This window comes from Saccopteryx leptura, chromosome 1 (assembly GCF_036850995.1).
Source record: "Saccopteryx leptura isolate mSacLep1 chromosome 1, mSacLep1_pri_phased_curated, whole genome shotgun sequence".
Lineage (NCBI taxonomy): Eukaryota > Metazoa > Chordata > Mammalia > Chiroptera > Emballonuridae > Saccopteryx > Saccopteryx leptura.
Window position 1 is genome coordinate 351,812,334 of NC_089503.1, and position 16,788 is coordinate 351,829,121.

At 40.2% G+C, this 16,788-nt stretch overlaps 1 protein-coding gene across 3 annotated transcripts in view; it reads right to left on the reverse strand.

Moving 5' to 3' along the window:
- KCNQ5 (potassium voltage-gated channel subfamily Q member 5) overlaps positions 1-16,788 on the reverse strand; it is a 592,119-nt gene that overhangs the window by 59,746 nt on the left and 515,585 nt on the right. For 2 of the 3 annotated variants that reach the window (XM_066359022.1, XM_066359021.1), the window contains one exon: positions 10,770-10,990. In XM_066359022.1, coding sequence (XP_066215119.1) covers positions 10,770-10,990 — 221 coding nt within the window. Of the gene's footprint in view, positions 1-10,769; positions 10,991-14,638; positions 14,696-16,788 lie in introns of all 3 variants that reach the window. The other variant, XM_066359020.1, reaches the window with a different exon arrangement.

Genomic DNA, 16,788 nt, shown 5'->3' on the forward strand with positions numbered 1-16,788 from the left:
GAGAAATAAATTTCTCTAGTAATTAAAAAGTAGGAACAGGCATTTCATAAAAAGTATTGGGAAAAGCGATCCTTACCAGAAATACAATAAATACTTAGTCACTTAGAATCTATAACCAGAGTTTGACAGGTCTCCTCTCTCCCCCTCCCATCCACACCAATAACAAGAACCTTGGAACACAGCACAGACCTTAGAAACAGCACAGCATAGGACACACAGAAGAGAACTAAGGTATGTCTTTGAATGCAGTAATGACTGACTGAATGAGTGGGGAACCTGGATAACTAAAGGAAAAAGGAACCTTTGGATCAGAATTCAGAGAATCTCTTCTACAGGTAATGGTTTTCACCAATTCTTTAGTGAAGAACTGAAAGTGTGTTTTAGAATCTTACTGATTACTTTCTGTGGGCTTTGGCATAGAATTATGTTAACAATTAAGTGGTATAGAGTGAGCTGTGGAGTGTTAATTTCCAGAGTTTAGAGTCCAGTCATTCTAAGAAATCCTTTTGTTTTATGGTGAAAGAAAACCCTCAGGGTTTTTACAGGGAGAGCTCTCAGGAGTATGGGCACGCTCCCGCATCAGGGATCTCTTGTCAGGGATGTGTACAGACAGGTTAAACAAAAACCCTAATGGAATACTGCTTTGATAAAAATTATTTCTGTCAGGGGCTTACCATGCAACCTAGCAACGCCTCTTATGGGTATCTACCTGAAAAATTTGAAAACATTTATTTGTAAAAGCACACGTGCCCTTATGGTCATTGCAGCATTATTCACGGTGGCTAAGACATGGAAACAACGGAAATGTCCTTTGATGGCTGGCTGGATGAGGAAGATGTGGTACACAAATATAATGGATTATACTCAGCCATAAGGAAAGATGAAACAGTCATTTGTAACAACATGGATGGATCTTGAGAGTATCATGCTGAGTGAAATAAGGCAGAAAAAGTTAAGAAACATGATTTCACTCATATGTGGGAATTAAAACTGAAAGCAATAAACAAAAATTCATAGAGGCAGACAACAGGGTAGTGGTTACTCGAAGGAAAGGGGGCTTGGAGGAGGTAGTAAAGTGTGAAGGAGGTAACATACAGGGTGACAAAGGGAGATTTGTCTTTGGGTAGTAAACACAATGAAATAGACAATGTATTATAGAGTTGTACACTGCAAACCTATACAATTTTATTAACCAATATCACCTCAATTTAATTTAAAAAGTGGCGAATGGGTTAAAAAAATTAATTCTGTCAACACAATGCAGAGTCATTATTATGAAATTTCTGAAAGTGCCAGTAAGCATCATACATTGTGGAAAATGATAATTAAGTCTAGCTGAAGCTGAGCCATCTGTATAGAAAATTAGGAAAAACGTTAAGTGCCATGCAGGGCTTGGGCATTTTGGGTAAAAACCAAAACAAAAATGTCAAGTGGGGAGACAAAGGAAAACATGGGAAAAGTGAATGCCATTGGAGAATCAGTGTGAAAGAGGACTAGTATAAGAGGAGAGGCCCGGGGGACAGAGTAGTCACACATAAAATGTTAATAGCTTGTGATTTATGTTGCATTGGACGGAAATGTCCCATTGTTGGTAAAGGGGTGTGTCAGTTCAAGATACCTGTTGAAACCACTGTGCTGAAATGCTTCTTTTTTGTCAGTATTCTTATTGCTTTTGTAGTAATCTCAAACAAGAGTTTTAGGAGACTGGTGGACGCAGAAGACAGAAGTTAGAGGCAGGAGAAGAGTCTAGGGTGATTCCAGCAGCTCACACTATGCATTTCTACTCTTGTTATTTATTTATTTTTTAATTTGAGAGGAGGGGAGATAGACAGATTTCTGCATGTGCTCCGACAGGGACCCACCTAGTAACCCTCATCTAAGGCCAATGCTCTGCCCATCTGGGGCCATGCTTGCAACTGAGCTATTTTTAGCACCTGAGGTGCAAGCTCCACAGAGCCATCCTCAGTGCTGGGGCCGCTGTGCCAGACCAATTGAGCCATGGCTGTGGGAGAAAGAGAGAGAGAAAGAGAGAGAGAGAGAGAGAGAGAGAGAGAGAGAAAGAAGGAAGGTGGAGGGGGAGAGGTGGAGAAGCAGATGATTGCTTCTTCTATGTGCCCTGACTGGGAATCAAACCCAGGATATCCACACACTGGGCTAATGCTCTACCACTGAACCAACTGGCCAGGGCAGTTATATATTTTTAAAGATTTTATTTACTGATTTTAAAGAGAGAAAAGAGAAAGGTAGGGTGGGGAGAAGGAGCAGGTATGTTCCTTAATCAGGCAAGCCCAGGGTTTGAACCAGCAGCCTTAGCATTTCAAGTCAATACTTTATCTACTGCGCCACCACAGGTCAGGTAGAGCCTGACTCTTGTTATTTTTAGTTAGTTATCAGCCTGGAAGGAGAGAAGGAGTCCCCACGGCAAGCAGCTTGAGAAGTGAGGCATATTGGGACTGGTGAGGTGAGGAAGGCAGCTGCACCCATTTCCCCTCAGTGGGAGTGCACGGGCTGACTGTGTGTGGGGCGGAATTATATTATCTAAATGTACATTCATTGACTCCCCCCCCCCCTAGATTTTCTTCACCTACTTTTTCCTTTTGAAATTCAAAGAGTTAGGCCAGTCTGTGCTCATTGTCTCATAAATAGTATGGGGCTAAAGAAAGCAGAAAAAAAAGAAAGAATTCTAAATCTGGCTCTTATGTTTAAAAAGCAGAGTCACTTAGAGGAACAGAAATGACATATAGACAGAATATTTGGGAGAAAACCTGTTTAAGGGCATTCTTTCTCCTTACTTTCACTAGAATATATTTCTTGGCTGTATCAGACATATTAGAGGTTGCTTTCCCAATGTCCAATCTCTGGACATGAATCCTCAGATCTATCCAGTTATAGCCCCTCCCCCACCCCATATGCTTCAGGGGAGTCTGGCTCCTGATTCAGTCGCTGGATCCTGACTGGTGATGGTCAATGCCCATTTTCCTTGCCAGTGATCATTTTAGGCACAAGACTCAATTCTGCAAACGAAGATGTGAACGAACAGTTTCCCTCACTTTAAGAAGAAACACCGACCTAAGTGGGTCTCCTTTCTGCCTCTCAAAGTGCTGTGTCTGGATAAGATGCTTGAAGCTGCTCCAGCATTTTGCTCCCATCCTGAGGAAGGGGTGGACACAGAGACGGGCAGAGTGAAACAAGACTAGAGAATCACAGAGAAGGGAAGCCAGGGCCCTGACGGTCCTTGCCAGGAGCTGTTCTACCCCTGGGCTTCTTTTTATGTGGTTTTCCACATTTCATTATTGTGTGAGGTATTTGAATTTGCTTCTCTAGTGCCCTGCAACTGACTGAGGAGTGAAAGGAATATAGTAGAGAGAAGAGATATTAGCAGGGTCTGAGCGAGGGAACTGGCCTCTAGGGACCCCCGAGATTGGAAGGTATTTTGCATCGTCAGCCCACCCAGCCTCTGCTCTGGTGAACCCCACCCATCTCCTGCACTCAGGGTCTGCCTAATCTTTCTCACAAACATCAAGTGAGGACGTACCTCCCATAGCAGCCAGCAGGAGCCCTGAGAATTGCCCAGCAAAATTGATGTTCCCCTTAAGTAGAAACATTAAAACATGCAGGTTATACATGTTGTGGGACAGATTTTTAGGCACTGCAAAGTGGAGCTACCTCATACTACCTTCTTATCCTTCTCTATAAAGATAATTGTACTCTGAGTGTAAAGCCAGCATTCACGGCCACCATCATAGCCGCCTGGCCCATGCAGGTTCGCATTGGATTCAGACAGTTGGTAAAGAAACAACGGAGCCAAAAACTGGTGGGCCATCATCTTTAATCCTAGCTTGCACTTGGCGGGCAAGTAAAAACATACACTGGGCTTCAAAACCCACTCATTCAGTGCTCACAAAGCTACTGACTTATCCGAGTTTCCTAGAATCAAAGGTTTCTAGCTCACCAGATTTATTCACCTCTGTAAAGCCAGTATCTAAGGCCACAGCCAGGGCCACTATCACAGCAGCCCAGCCCATGCAGGTTCGCATTGGATTTGGACAGTCGGTAAAGAAACAATGGAGCCACAAACTGGTGGGCCATAGTCTTTAATCCTAGCTTGCAACCGGCGGGCAAGTAAAAACACACACTGGGCTCCGAAACCGACTCACATTCAGTGTTCACAAAGCCACTGACTTATCCGAGTTTCCTAGAATCAAAGGTTTCTAGCTCACCAGCCTTATTCTCCTCAGTTCCCCATTTCCTTCCTTCTCCAGCATCAAACTGCACAAACTGGCCTCTCACTCAATACTCTGCCATCTTGGCTGCTTCTCCTGGCCTACTCCACGTGGCCTTTCTCTGCTCTCTGCTCTGCTCTCTCCTCTAATCATCCAGGAACCAAGAGCGCAAGCTCCCGCTCCGTCCCCATTTTATACTGTAGCTTCACAACCTCTAATCCAATATACAAAGTAGGGAAGTCCCTAATACAAAGTCACTCCTCGGAGGCATGACTGGATTGCACCACCCCACATCAAAAAGGGTGGGAAAGGCTCAATCCCAAAACCAAGCCCCAGGCTACAAGGATTCTGCCTGCCTTTAGCCCACCCCAACACACATCAATATCACCTGGGCGACGGCCTCCCCGTGGGCAGCGTAATCTTTAACAAAGTGAGCATAATACATTTTATCTACCCAACAACCTCTGTTCCTCATCTCCTTCCTTCTTCCTGCACAAACTCTGCACAAACTGGCTTCTCACTCAGCACTCCACCATATTGGCTGCTTCTCCTGGTCTCCTCCACGTGGCCTTTCTCTGCTCTCTCCTCTAATGCTAATCTCAGGAACTGAGAGAGCAAACTCCCGGTCTGCCCCACTTTATTGTGCAAAAAATCAAAACCTTTAATCCAATATACAAAATAGGGATAGTGCAAAAATCAAAACCTTTAATCCAATATACAAAATAGGGAAGTCTCTAATACAAAGTCACTTATCTGAGGCATGATGGGATTGCACCACCCCACATCAAAAAGGGTGGGGAAGGCTTAGTCCTAAAACCAAGCCCCAGGCTACAAGGATCCTGCCTGCCCACAGCCCGCCCCCAACACATTATATCACCTGGGCGATGGGCTTCTATGTGGCCATCTTTAACAAAGTGAGCATAATATATTTTATCTGCCCCACAATGAGTGTAATTCTGAAAGGCTTTCCCAAGTGCAACTGGAAATTTGGACTTCCTCCAGCCCTACTTTAGTTTCATTTTTGTGTATTTGGCTGCTTGGTATTCCTTTTACTTGCAGTTTGCCACTTTCCATTTGCTTGTCTGTTGTTGTCAGCTGTCCATCTTTTTTATTTTATTTTATTTTATTTTTGTAACAGAGACAGAGAGAGGAACAGATAAGGATAGGCAGGCAGGGAGGGAGAGAGATGAGAAGCATCAATTCTTCATTGCAGCACCTTAGTTGTTCATTTTTTTTTCCTCTCTTTTTTACAGCGACAGAGAGTGAGTCAGAGAGAGGGATAGACAGGGACAGACAGACAAGAATGGAAAGAGATGAGAAGCATCAATCATTAGTTTTTCATTGCGTGTTGCAACACCTTAGTTGTTCATTGATTGCTTTCTCATATGTGCCTTGACCGTGGGCCTTCAGTAGACCGAGTAACCCCTTGATCAAGCCAGCGACCTTGGGTCCAAGCTGGTGGGCTTTTGCTCAAAGCAGATGAGCCCTCGCTCAAGATGGTGACCTCAGGGTCTCGAACCTGGGTCCTCTGCATCCCAGTCTGACGCTCTATCCACTGTCCATCTTTTGATGCTACATTTTGTGTCTTGAAACAGGCCTCTGATGACCTCACCATCTGCCTCCCTCCCTGAGTAAACAGACATAGCCCAGCACTGCTGCTATTAAGTCTTATCGTATAAGAGACCATATGAGTCTCTTCCCAGATACTTGATCAAAACAGAGAAGGGTTTATCTAAAGGTCATTTCCCCAATTTGCCTAATCTTTTAGCTCTGGCAGTCTTTGAAGGTGATATAGTTCAGGGTTTGGCAGTTGAGACTGGGAGAAAAACGGGATGGGATAATGGCAAGGTCAAAAGGTTTATTTGGGAAGAGGATCTGATCAATTGAAAATGGAAGAGTGAAGGCGGGTGGCGGGTGGTGGTGTGGGATAAAAAAGAAGATATTAAAGATGCTTAAAGGGAGATTGGTAAGACATCTGGGAGCACAGCTGAGAATGTGACCTCCAGGAGGACCGTGAAATAAGACTGCCTAAGTGTGAACTGTGACTCTCTTATATCTGTTAGATTTCCGGCAAGTTACTTACTTAGCTTTGAGTCTCAGGTTCCTCAACCATAAAATGGGGATAATAATGTATTCATTTTATAGAGATATTGAAGTAATTAAATGAAATAATAGAATTAAAGCATTTAGAACTTTAATTTATAATTTTATATTTATATATAATATATATTTATTATATTATATATAATATATATTATATACTTATATAAAATTATATAATTTAAAATATAAATATTCATTCTTAAAAAATAAGACATCCTGTCATTTGCAACAACATGGTTGAAACTGGAGGACATTATGCTAAGTAAAATAAGCTGGACACAAAAAGAAAAAGGCTGCATGATTGCACTTACCTGTGGCATCTTAAAAGAGTCATATCTGACCTAATTTAAAAAATTATATATATTGATTTACTAATGAAATATTTATATCTATTATTCGATTGATAAACTAAAAATACTGTTCATATCATACTGATCAAAATAAATTTGCTATGACAATGTCACACAAGTCTTTTATAGTCTACATCTCCTTTTTTTGCCATTTGTAAATTTCTGACTTAACATCTGCCTATTGTTTTCCACTTCCCTGGTTCACGTGTTGAGAAAACAGCTGTGTTAAGCTTGCTCGCTTGCACTTTGCCTGATTAGCCCATGAGCTCGAGCAGTGCCACGTGTGTATAATCTAGGTAAGGATACAGATGCTTGCCCTCAGAGCGGATCGCTGATGGCAGATTGTTTGCCTGCGACTGTGGGGGGCCGTTTTTGCTGTTTGTTCTCTTGCTGCCAGGAACAGAGGTTTTCTACTGCTGGTATGCTCACTACCATGGCAAGACTCTATCAAACGGTAATAGCCCAACACTTTCCAGCTCTGCAGTTCCTCTACTGTCTGCCCGAATCCAGTGTGAACTATCCTGGCCTCAGTCACCGGCATGACAATATGAATGTGGAATATTAGGAGACAGTTGTGCCCCTTTTAAGTGTAATATGTAAATTTCATCAAAATTTATAGCAAAGTAAAACATCATGGGATATTTAATAAACTTTTGTAAGAATTATTACATTTTACAAATAATACCATCCACATAAAGGGTATCAAATTTCACAGGAATTATTAAAATTTATAGATTATCCCTAAAATTTTTTTCTATTATCTTTCAGTTAGAGGCCTATTATTTTCCAAATGTACTTAGTCTTAAAGGTCAACCTGAATTACCGTTATTCTTTCTGCTATGTATTCACTCTCCCTGAGCTGTTAATAGGCAATGAAATGTCTGAAAGATGTATAGAAGCAAGAGAAGTCCAAGAGAAGAACCCTAGAGGTGAATGAACAAATAGATCTGGAATCAAGGTGCAACTAAATGCGGTTTGCAGTTGTGAATATGTGAAACAGTGTTCACTCTTGTATTATTATTTATTGACTGTTATTGTCCAGATGAACAACTGTAAATCTCCTTCTGTCCCACCCTGTATTTGGGATGGCTGTAGTGTTATTTTCTATGAGTAGTAAGTGGATTTTGGAAATTCTTAAAACCAAGGGAGGCCCTATAAATAAGGATGTATAATTCAGGAGTAAAGTTTACTTCAATTGAAGTTACTTCAGTTTTTTTTTTTTTTTAAATAAAAAGAGAAGTTTTGTTTTCCTAACATAACGTTGGGTTAAATCAGAGGTAAAGATTCTTGACTATTAAATTAAAATGAGGAGTCAGGAATCATGATCTCTTCCAGGTGGGCAGCCAACAAAGCTACTTTAATAGAACAGCAATCAGGCCTCCTGTCACTTGGGGAATTCAGAACCAATCGAGACGGACATGAACCGGAGCAAAGCAATTCCTTTCTAATGAAACAGAGCTGCACTTGTGTGGAATGATGTAGAAAATGGATGGCAGGAGACCTTTCCAATTTGTGATCTGGTTCATAATAGTACCTCTGTTTCTATCTATCTAACCTCTGAGACATCTTTACAGTAACTGAAAATACTGTGATAGATAGTATAAACTCTAGGAGTCTTGGAACAATGCTCTTCCTTTGGTCAAACATACAAGTGGAATTCATTTTTCTTATTCGGAATCTGGATTCCATGAATTTTATATTTAGCTGTGCTCAGCTAACCATGAGGATCTCATAGCACAGAGTTGAATGCTTCTTGAAGCCCATGTTGGAAGAGTATATGGACTCACTGTGGGTAATTTATGCTTCTAGCGCAGTGTGAACCCAGCGCCAGGCTTGAAGACACAGGCACACCCCAGCTTGCCCGGGGATGCTGCGAGGCAGTGAGCTGGGGCTCTGCTAGAGGCTGAACTACATATATCCCTCCAAAAATCCTATGCTGAAGTCCTGATCACCAGTACCTCAGAATGTCACTGTATTTGGAGACAGGGTCTTTAAATAGATAATTAGGTTAAAACGAGGCCATTTGCATGAGCCCTAATACAATGACCGGTGTCCTTACGAAAGGAGGAAACCCGGATACAAACATGCACAGAGAGGGAAGATAAAGGGAAGACACAGGGAGAAGGCGGCCCACTCTAAGCCCGGGAGATCTCAGACCTCTAGCCTGCAGAACCTTGATAACAATTTCTTTAGTTTAAGCCATCCAGTCTGCGGTACTTTGTTAGGGCAGCTGTAACGCCTAACCCAGCAGCTCGGTAGTAGGAACTGTTAAACCTCATTAGACAATCCAGGTCCACATTTAGGAGGGCGGATCTCCAGCACGAAGACCTGGTGCTCTTTCCACTTGGGAGGAAATCAACGTAAGGAGAGGGGTTTGGTGGAAATACAGGTGAATAAAATCAAGAAACAAAATGTAACTGATTTCACCACTTGGAGGTGACTGTTTATACACTGTAAATCTTTTCAGACTTTTTTTTTTTACTAAAAATACATACATTCACAGGTGGGCACCTGCGTGTGTGCGGTCATGCACACACACACAGACACACACACACAAACACAGAGCAAAATGGAATAATTTTCTTTTTGTGATCATTTTTCCATGTCAATAATTTTTAATTTATAACATCATTTCTAATGTCTGATATTATTTTGTTGTATCAATTATATCCTAGAAGTGGAATTGGTAAGTGGGAGTGTCCAAACTTAGGCATATGTAAAGGCTGTTGATACATGTTGCCAAATTGCCTTCCAGAAACGAGGCATTCATTTATATTCAGAAAGTCTATTTTGAGAGCAACATAAAGCCTTGTAACTGGTAAGTCTTGACTCAGCTGTTCATGGGCTTTCAGCCAAATTCCTAGGGAGGAGAGTGTGAAAACCAGAGGACACTGAAAATCTGTGTTGCCAGGGACTCAGGACACTCAGGGCTTGGTGGAGGAGTGTCCAGGGCTGGTGGAAGGAGCATTTCCTACCTTAGCAAAGTGACAGGTGATGGGAAGCCTGGCAGGACCGGCATGTCCCGCAGCCGAATTGGGAGCAGCAGGCCTGACCAGGAGGGGCCACATCAGGTCAGCTGCTAGGAGTCTAGTTGGACAGCATGGCATCCATGGGAGTGTGGAGAATGAAGAAGTGCGAAGGACAGACTCATGCTGCTTACTTGAGAGTTCCCCGAGGGTCTCTGAATGAGCTGTGAGGGACCCATATGCTGAGATCTCAGGGAATTCACTGCAGGGAGCCTGACATCACTGTGATTTTGACCCCTGGTTGTTAATTTTATCCTTCATGCTTTCAGGGCCTGGGAAAATACAGGTTCTGCTAGGGAATGAGAACAGAAGGACTGATAGCCTTCACAATTTCCATGTATTAATGGGAGATGCTATTTGATTTTGGTTCTTTGCCCAGTATAAGAAATCCCAGGGGTTACACTTAAAAGGAAAGTCATGCAAATCTTAAAAACGAAAATGTTTTTAGTCCATAAACATGAAAATTATGTGGCACTCAATAAATCACATTGGCAAGTAAACTTGTGCTACATGGTATGATAAAAAGAAAAAAAAAAGGTTCATTCCGCTTGGGAGAAGGATTTGAATTCCACTTATTAGATAAGAACTTTCAACAGGAATATTTCTAAGGAAGATAAGCAGTGAGCAGAGCACAGGAGAAGCGAGAACAGCATCTTCACTGTTGTCCCGAAAGGTGCTGTGACCCTTCTTAGTGTCCTTCAGGACGGGGTGTTGGGCCTCTGCTTGTCAGATATGATCTATACATCAAAAGGACAGTCACGTTGATTTTGATATGGAACTTGTCTGATAAATAATCATGTGTTGTAGATATGAGTGCAATATTAACAACATATTGTTTGGTTTCTTTGAAATTTAGATTTAGTTGCCAAATTTGCTTTGAAAAGTTAACATATGTTTTATACATTTGTCCAAAGCAATGAATAAATTTCCAATAAAACCAAAGAGCGATTCCTTCCCCGAGGGTGTCTCCTTCTATCTTGAAGTGTACCACGGAAAATCAACTACTGCACAATTTCACTCACTATAGCCTATCACATTAAGAATGGTTATGGAAAAACAGGGCTTACCGTCTATCATGGGTTTTGGCTGAGAACTTTTGAGGCGCAGCGAGGGCCGGAAGCGGGTTCGGTCATTGAAGCTCCAGCTCTTCTGCACTTTGGTGGGGCTGCCCTCGGCCGTGATGTCGGTGCTCGGGGACCTCCTGTCACCTACTGAGGCTTGTCTGCTCTTAATACTCTGGCCTCTTGGGCTAGCCATGCGCACTCGCTCCTTAAAACTTAGCTTCTGACTGTGGACAACAGAGGCACGATTACTCCATTTCAAGCAATTTCTTCCATTTCACGTGGGTAAATAATTTGAGGAAATGGCATATGGTCATGTATTTCAATAAATAAGATGTTTTCAGTTAAGTAGGAGCATAGAAAAATATTTTTCTCATTTTGGAAATTTGAGCTTTATCTAATCTCTCTGTTTGTACTCCTTTGAAGTCTATCTTACGTTATAGGTATACACACCATCCTGGATTCATAATAGAAAGGTCTGAGATCAAGTACAGTTATCTATACGCAAATTACACTGGAAATAACCATGGACTGGTTTGGTATTCACTTTTAACACATATTTTAGCTTTAACTTCAACTTTTTGAGATTTTTTTTTAAAAAGTTACTTTTTTATTTGGGAGCATATCTTACTGTAATTTCTAAACATTTCTACAGGAAAACAGGAACACTATTACATATACACATATATCTACATTTTGCATGCATTTTATATTCCAGGCAAGATTATGAAATCCATAAATTCATGCAATCTCATAGCCGTTGGTAGCACTGCATACATAAGAGTAAACATACAACACTCAGCACCACACTTCTATTATGCTAACATTCATTCTTGTGAGACAAACCACGCAAAGAACAGCCCCAATGTATAGTGAAGGCGATGACTGATTAACAGAATGAGATGCTATGTTCACTAACACGGTTTCCTGCTATTACACAGGTTTAGTGATTTGCTGTGGCAGCTACTGGTAAATTATACTTGTTCAGATATTCAGTTTTCAGATGCCAGCTAGGCTTGAACTGTTGTGGGTTGATAAAGGAAGTGTTAACAACAACAAAATCCAAAGTGCATCTCCATGTTTTTCTAATCAAGAGATGTGGCATGAGGCAGTGGAAGGGTAGATTGGAATCCAAGAGACTTGGTTGTGAGAGTCCTCATCTCTCACACGGAGACAAAAATAACAACAGGGCTGAAGGATTTTTTTGTGGGAGTCAAATGAATTGTAGAAGCTTTGTGTACCCATGTTGTTTGTGCTCTTGTTTCACTTATAAACTACTGTGTTATTTATTAGACAGCGACAGTGTTATCGAGTGAGAGGCCCAGGACTCTTCAGGGCCTGAAGACATGAAGTGAGATGGGTTAGAGGGAAGTCACCGGGAGCAGCTACTCTGAGATGCTGAGACCTGCAGGCGTGCTGCAGCCTTTGTGGGCATGAAGGCAGTGTTCTCATGGAGACGGAGTATCTGAGACGAAGTGGAGGGCTTATCTTTCCCACTTACCGCAATGTCCACTGTCCCCAACTGCAGCATGCCAACAGCAAATGTGTTTAGTGGATATGTGTTTTGAAACTAACAAGAAATAGTAACATTTATTTTTCCATGCCTAGTTGCTTAACAAATGATATTCTAAAAAGACACCACATTTTATGTGTTTACATGAAAACAAATCAAATAATGAACTATGATGATCAGAAAGTCCTAGGAACAATAAACAAGTTGACCATGCAACTGACAGCTCCCCTTGGAAACGCAGACGTAGCTAAATCCAGCACGAGTAGCTGAAGGCACATGCAAGGAGCAGGCGGGGCAGTTTGTGATGGGGTGAGGTTGATTCAAGAGTCCTTTAAAACAATCTCATCAGAAAAAAAATGAAACGATCCCATTCGTAAGGCTCCTTTTGTAGTTGACAAGTATATGATTCAATGGTAGATTACATTCAACAACAGCAACAATAACATCATAAAACCGCATCTTTTTATTCTCAGGCTAGGTTTTCTGTGTCATCCAAAGCCTTCACATTATTTAAACAAATCCTTCAGGGGACAGTGCTCAGAATGTCTACTCAAGCTTCTTCTTCTTCTTCTTCTTTTTTTTTTTTTTTTGTAGTATAAACTTCAAATCTCTTTTCAGTGTTAGCGCATCTGTTCCATCATTGAAATTTATGATGATCTGGTTCCGGAACATATGCTTACCTCTACACCTTTATTTAGATTAATGAATGACTTAAAGTTGGCATAGCTATCATTACAAGTGTTCTCACTATACTTTATCTAATTGATTACCTTTTCTGAAACTAACTGTTCTAATTACTATAGAAAGTTGCATTTTAGTTAACATAAAATTATTTTCTCAAATTTTCAAGATATGTCACTATCCTAGGTCAATTAAATAAATAGGAAACTGACAAATATATCATAGAACCATTTAATGTAGAGTTTAATTTTTTCTTTAAAAAATTCAATTACTAAAAGAAGTGAAAATAAATAAGTATCAGCATCAAATCCACCATGGCTTACTGACAATAGCAAAATATTTAAAAACAATTGTTTCCATGGAAATATTTTTAAAAATTGTCCCTTTGAAATATTTTGATATTATCTCTAAGTATTAATGGAAAGTAAAAGTGATATTAGTCCCTTAATTTCAGCACCATTCAAAGCATTTAAAGTTGATATAAATGAGTTTTAGATACCATTTCCCCTTCTGTCCTTCTAAATTACATAAATGTTTGCTAAGGTTTATTATTAAAAAAATTCTCAAGAACTATTTTAAAGTGAAATCAACATATTAGTAACATTAAGTTAGAAGAAATATGTAATATTTTCACTCTCTCTTTTGACATAATTGTCTGAAAATTAAGAATAAGATTCTAATCCCAGAACTTTTTAAGCAGGCAACATTTTCTTTTTAAGAATAGGCAAAGATCTGTTTTGTGTCCTCTTACAAAAAGCTCACTTTTATTAATTTTTCTACTTCATTTCCTCTTTGGAAATCAACAGACCATCTTGATTAGATGGCTATTAAACTAATTAGGTGGCTGTTATTGAAAACACACATTGATTAAAAAATATAGATTCTTCTCTAGCCCATTCAAGTATTTTCATTGTATGTGTGTGTATGTGACATCAATAAACATAATATTTGAGAGGATTTATGTAACATTGCTTTTAGGAAGAATGCCAAGGATTATCCCCAGGAGAATAACAAGGAGGTCTCTCTTTGGAGAAAGTAACTAACGGGTCTCTGTTGTCATTGATTGAAGTATTTTTCTTAAGGTGCAGTCCCACATTCTGAGCTGAGCACTACGCTCAGGGGAGCCTGCACAACTGCTCTGCAGGGGAATTCTTCCCTCTCTAGGAACGAGATGTACAAGTTAACTCAAATGGCCCAGCATGCAGTCTACTATTGGGTGTTGCCTGCCAGGGAACTGTGTGACATCATTGTAAACCTGCAGTAATCCTCTTAGATTTAGAATGCTGTAGTTATCGTTGTACTTAATTAGGGTTTTAGCCTTTCACGGGATAAGCATTCTACAAATTCTCGCCTCAGGCACAATATGGCAAGTGAGTTGTAACAATGCAGTGCGTGCAGCAGCTCAGAAGTTGTTCCACCACAAGGAGGCGCCAAGGGGCTGACTGCCGGTACTGCGCGGGACCCTGCCGGACAAAGGTGTCCTAGGGGTAGAGAGTATCAAAGCAGGCAACAGGCAACAAGGAGAACTACAAGCGGGTTGAAAACCTCATTCGAGAGAGAAGTCCTTAGGAAGAGTGAGTCTCTGAACAGGGCTCAAGTAGGGTGGCGCTGTACCCTGGCCATGCACCTGAGGTTAGTTGGCATTCTCAAGTTTCATGTCAATAGCTGGGATGCTGGGTACCTCTGCTTCCGTGTGGTGTACATTCTGAAGAGCTTCTGCTTATTACTACAGAACTTACTAGGAGTGAGGGAGATAGAGTAGCACATTACTAAGCATTTCAACACCAAGAAAGTGCTGAGGGATTTTATTTTCCATCTTGAAAAACAAAGTCAGTTGGTTATATTTTTTTCTGATATAAGTATACAGTCTATTTAAGCAGTATTAACTATGTAGTTTAATTGTGCCACTCAAACTATACCTGGTACTCTTAATAGGATGAAATAATTGGATTTGAAATAGGCATCACAAATGATGGTAGTCTGAGTGTTAGCATCTGATTCATAAGAAAATAAGAATATAAATATTTTAGAATATAGCAACCTTGGTAATTAATAGCAATGCAACATAGTATAAGTGATTGAGGAATAAAATTTTTAAAAATTAAGTATTTACAGAAATCAATGAAGTTGATAACATTGATTGCTTTGAAATAAAAATATTGATTTGTTCAGAACACTTGCAGTAATAGTTAACATAGGCAACCAATTGTCAGATAGAATACATGTTCCAAATGACAGAAGAAACGATTCTAGTTGCTAGTGGGTTAGAAAAAAGTTTCTTACTTTAAGTCTTATGATGTGTTTACTTTCTCTTAATGATAAATGTAAACAGAAGAGACTATTTTGAAAAAAAATTAGAAGCAATCTAACATTTTACTAATCAGGGCACAAGTTGAATACTGAAAAAAAAAAAAGCCTAGTTTTACTGCATTTAACATGCATCTCATTCATTTCAGACAAAAGAAAGAAAATTTAAATAATGGCAAATAAATGCAGAAGAAAGAGAAGAAGACAGTCTTGATTGTCAGTGTTCTAGAGTTCTCTCCTAAGAGCCACACATCTCCTCAAACCTAATAAAGCCAACCATGGAGGAGCAATTTGGACAAAGCACTCAGCAGACCACAGCACAGTATTGTAATAAAAGAATAGCATTTCTGCTTTAACTTTTAAGACATGCATCTTTATAATAGTCTCATAAGTACCTGTTAAAGCAACTTTTGAAAGTCTACCAAGTTTGACAGTTTTGTTAATTCTTTATAAATTGCAAGCTAGGCAGCTTAACTGCAGAGCATACATCCAACAATGGTTGACTAGGAGACAGGGTAAGCAGAAGCAGTGAGTTTTACAGATAATCCCTGAACCCCTCAACACTTCACTAGTGTGATCTATTCTCATCACAATAAAAACTTAACAGGTAGGAATAAGTAAAAGCCTTTTGGTACCAGTGTGATGACTAATTCACAAACTATTTGCTGGCTAACTGATTTCCTTGTCAAGGAGAAGGGATGAGGACAAAGGACCTCAAGGACATAATACTGGCTTAATGTCCTGATGGGTTTATAGGCTAATTCTCTTTGAAAGTGACTATTTATAGAGAAACAAAGAAAACCTATCCAGTTTAAAAAGTGAGTTGTAAAAATTACTTAATAGAATGATTAATTAGAATAAGATTCATCAACACATTCACCACCACACATGAGATTAGAACTGTTTTAGTGGGAAGACAGAGGAAAACAAACGAGTAATTAACTGATGTTAGAGAAGCTGTATTTATGGCCTTAGTGGAGGAAGAACAGAGCAGGCTCAGTTGAGACTAACAGTAATTTATACCTGACCTTCTACCAAAGAGAGTCAAAGAAACATTATTTTCACTGTTGTTCAGTTGAACTCTTCTTGAGACTGTCGGCTTGTATGTTTAAAGAAAATTTTGGATCTGTCACAAACAGTGCTAAGCCATGTCAGAACTGGGTGTTTTTCTTAGTGGCCTAAGACATCGCAGATGAATTTTGTTTAAACATAGCCTAATCTCAGTGTGGAAAGACAAAATCTCTTTAACAAGAATATTCTGGAGCAGGGAATCAAGTTAACTAAGAGTGTGATGCCTCAATCCATTCTGCAGAGAGAAAACCTCTTTATGTATACCCCTGTCTATAACTGCGGCCTTCTCATTCAGAGGAGTGACTGCTGGGCACCAGGAGAGGGGTACTGGCTGTTGTATTCAACTCATCTACACTTGGTTTACTCCCAGTTCTTAACACAATGAAAAAGCAAAGGAAGGATTTAGGGCGTTACAGGCTCTGAAATACTCAGTGAGTTGGCTAAAGCGTATCT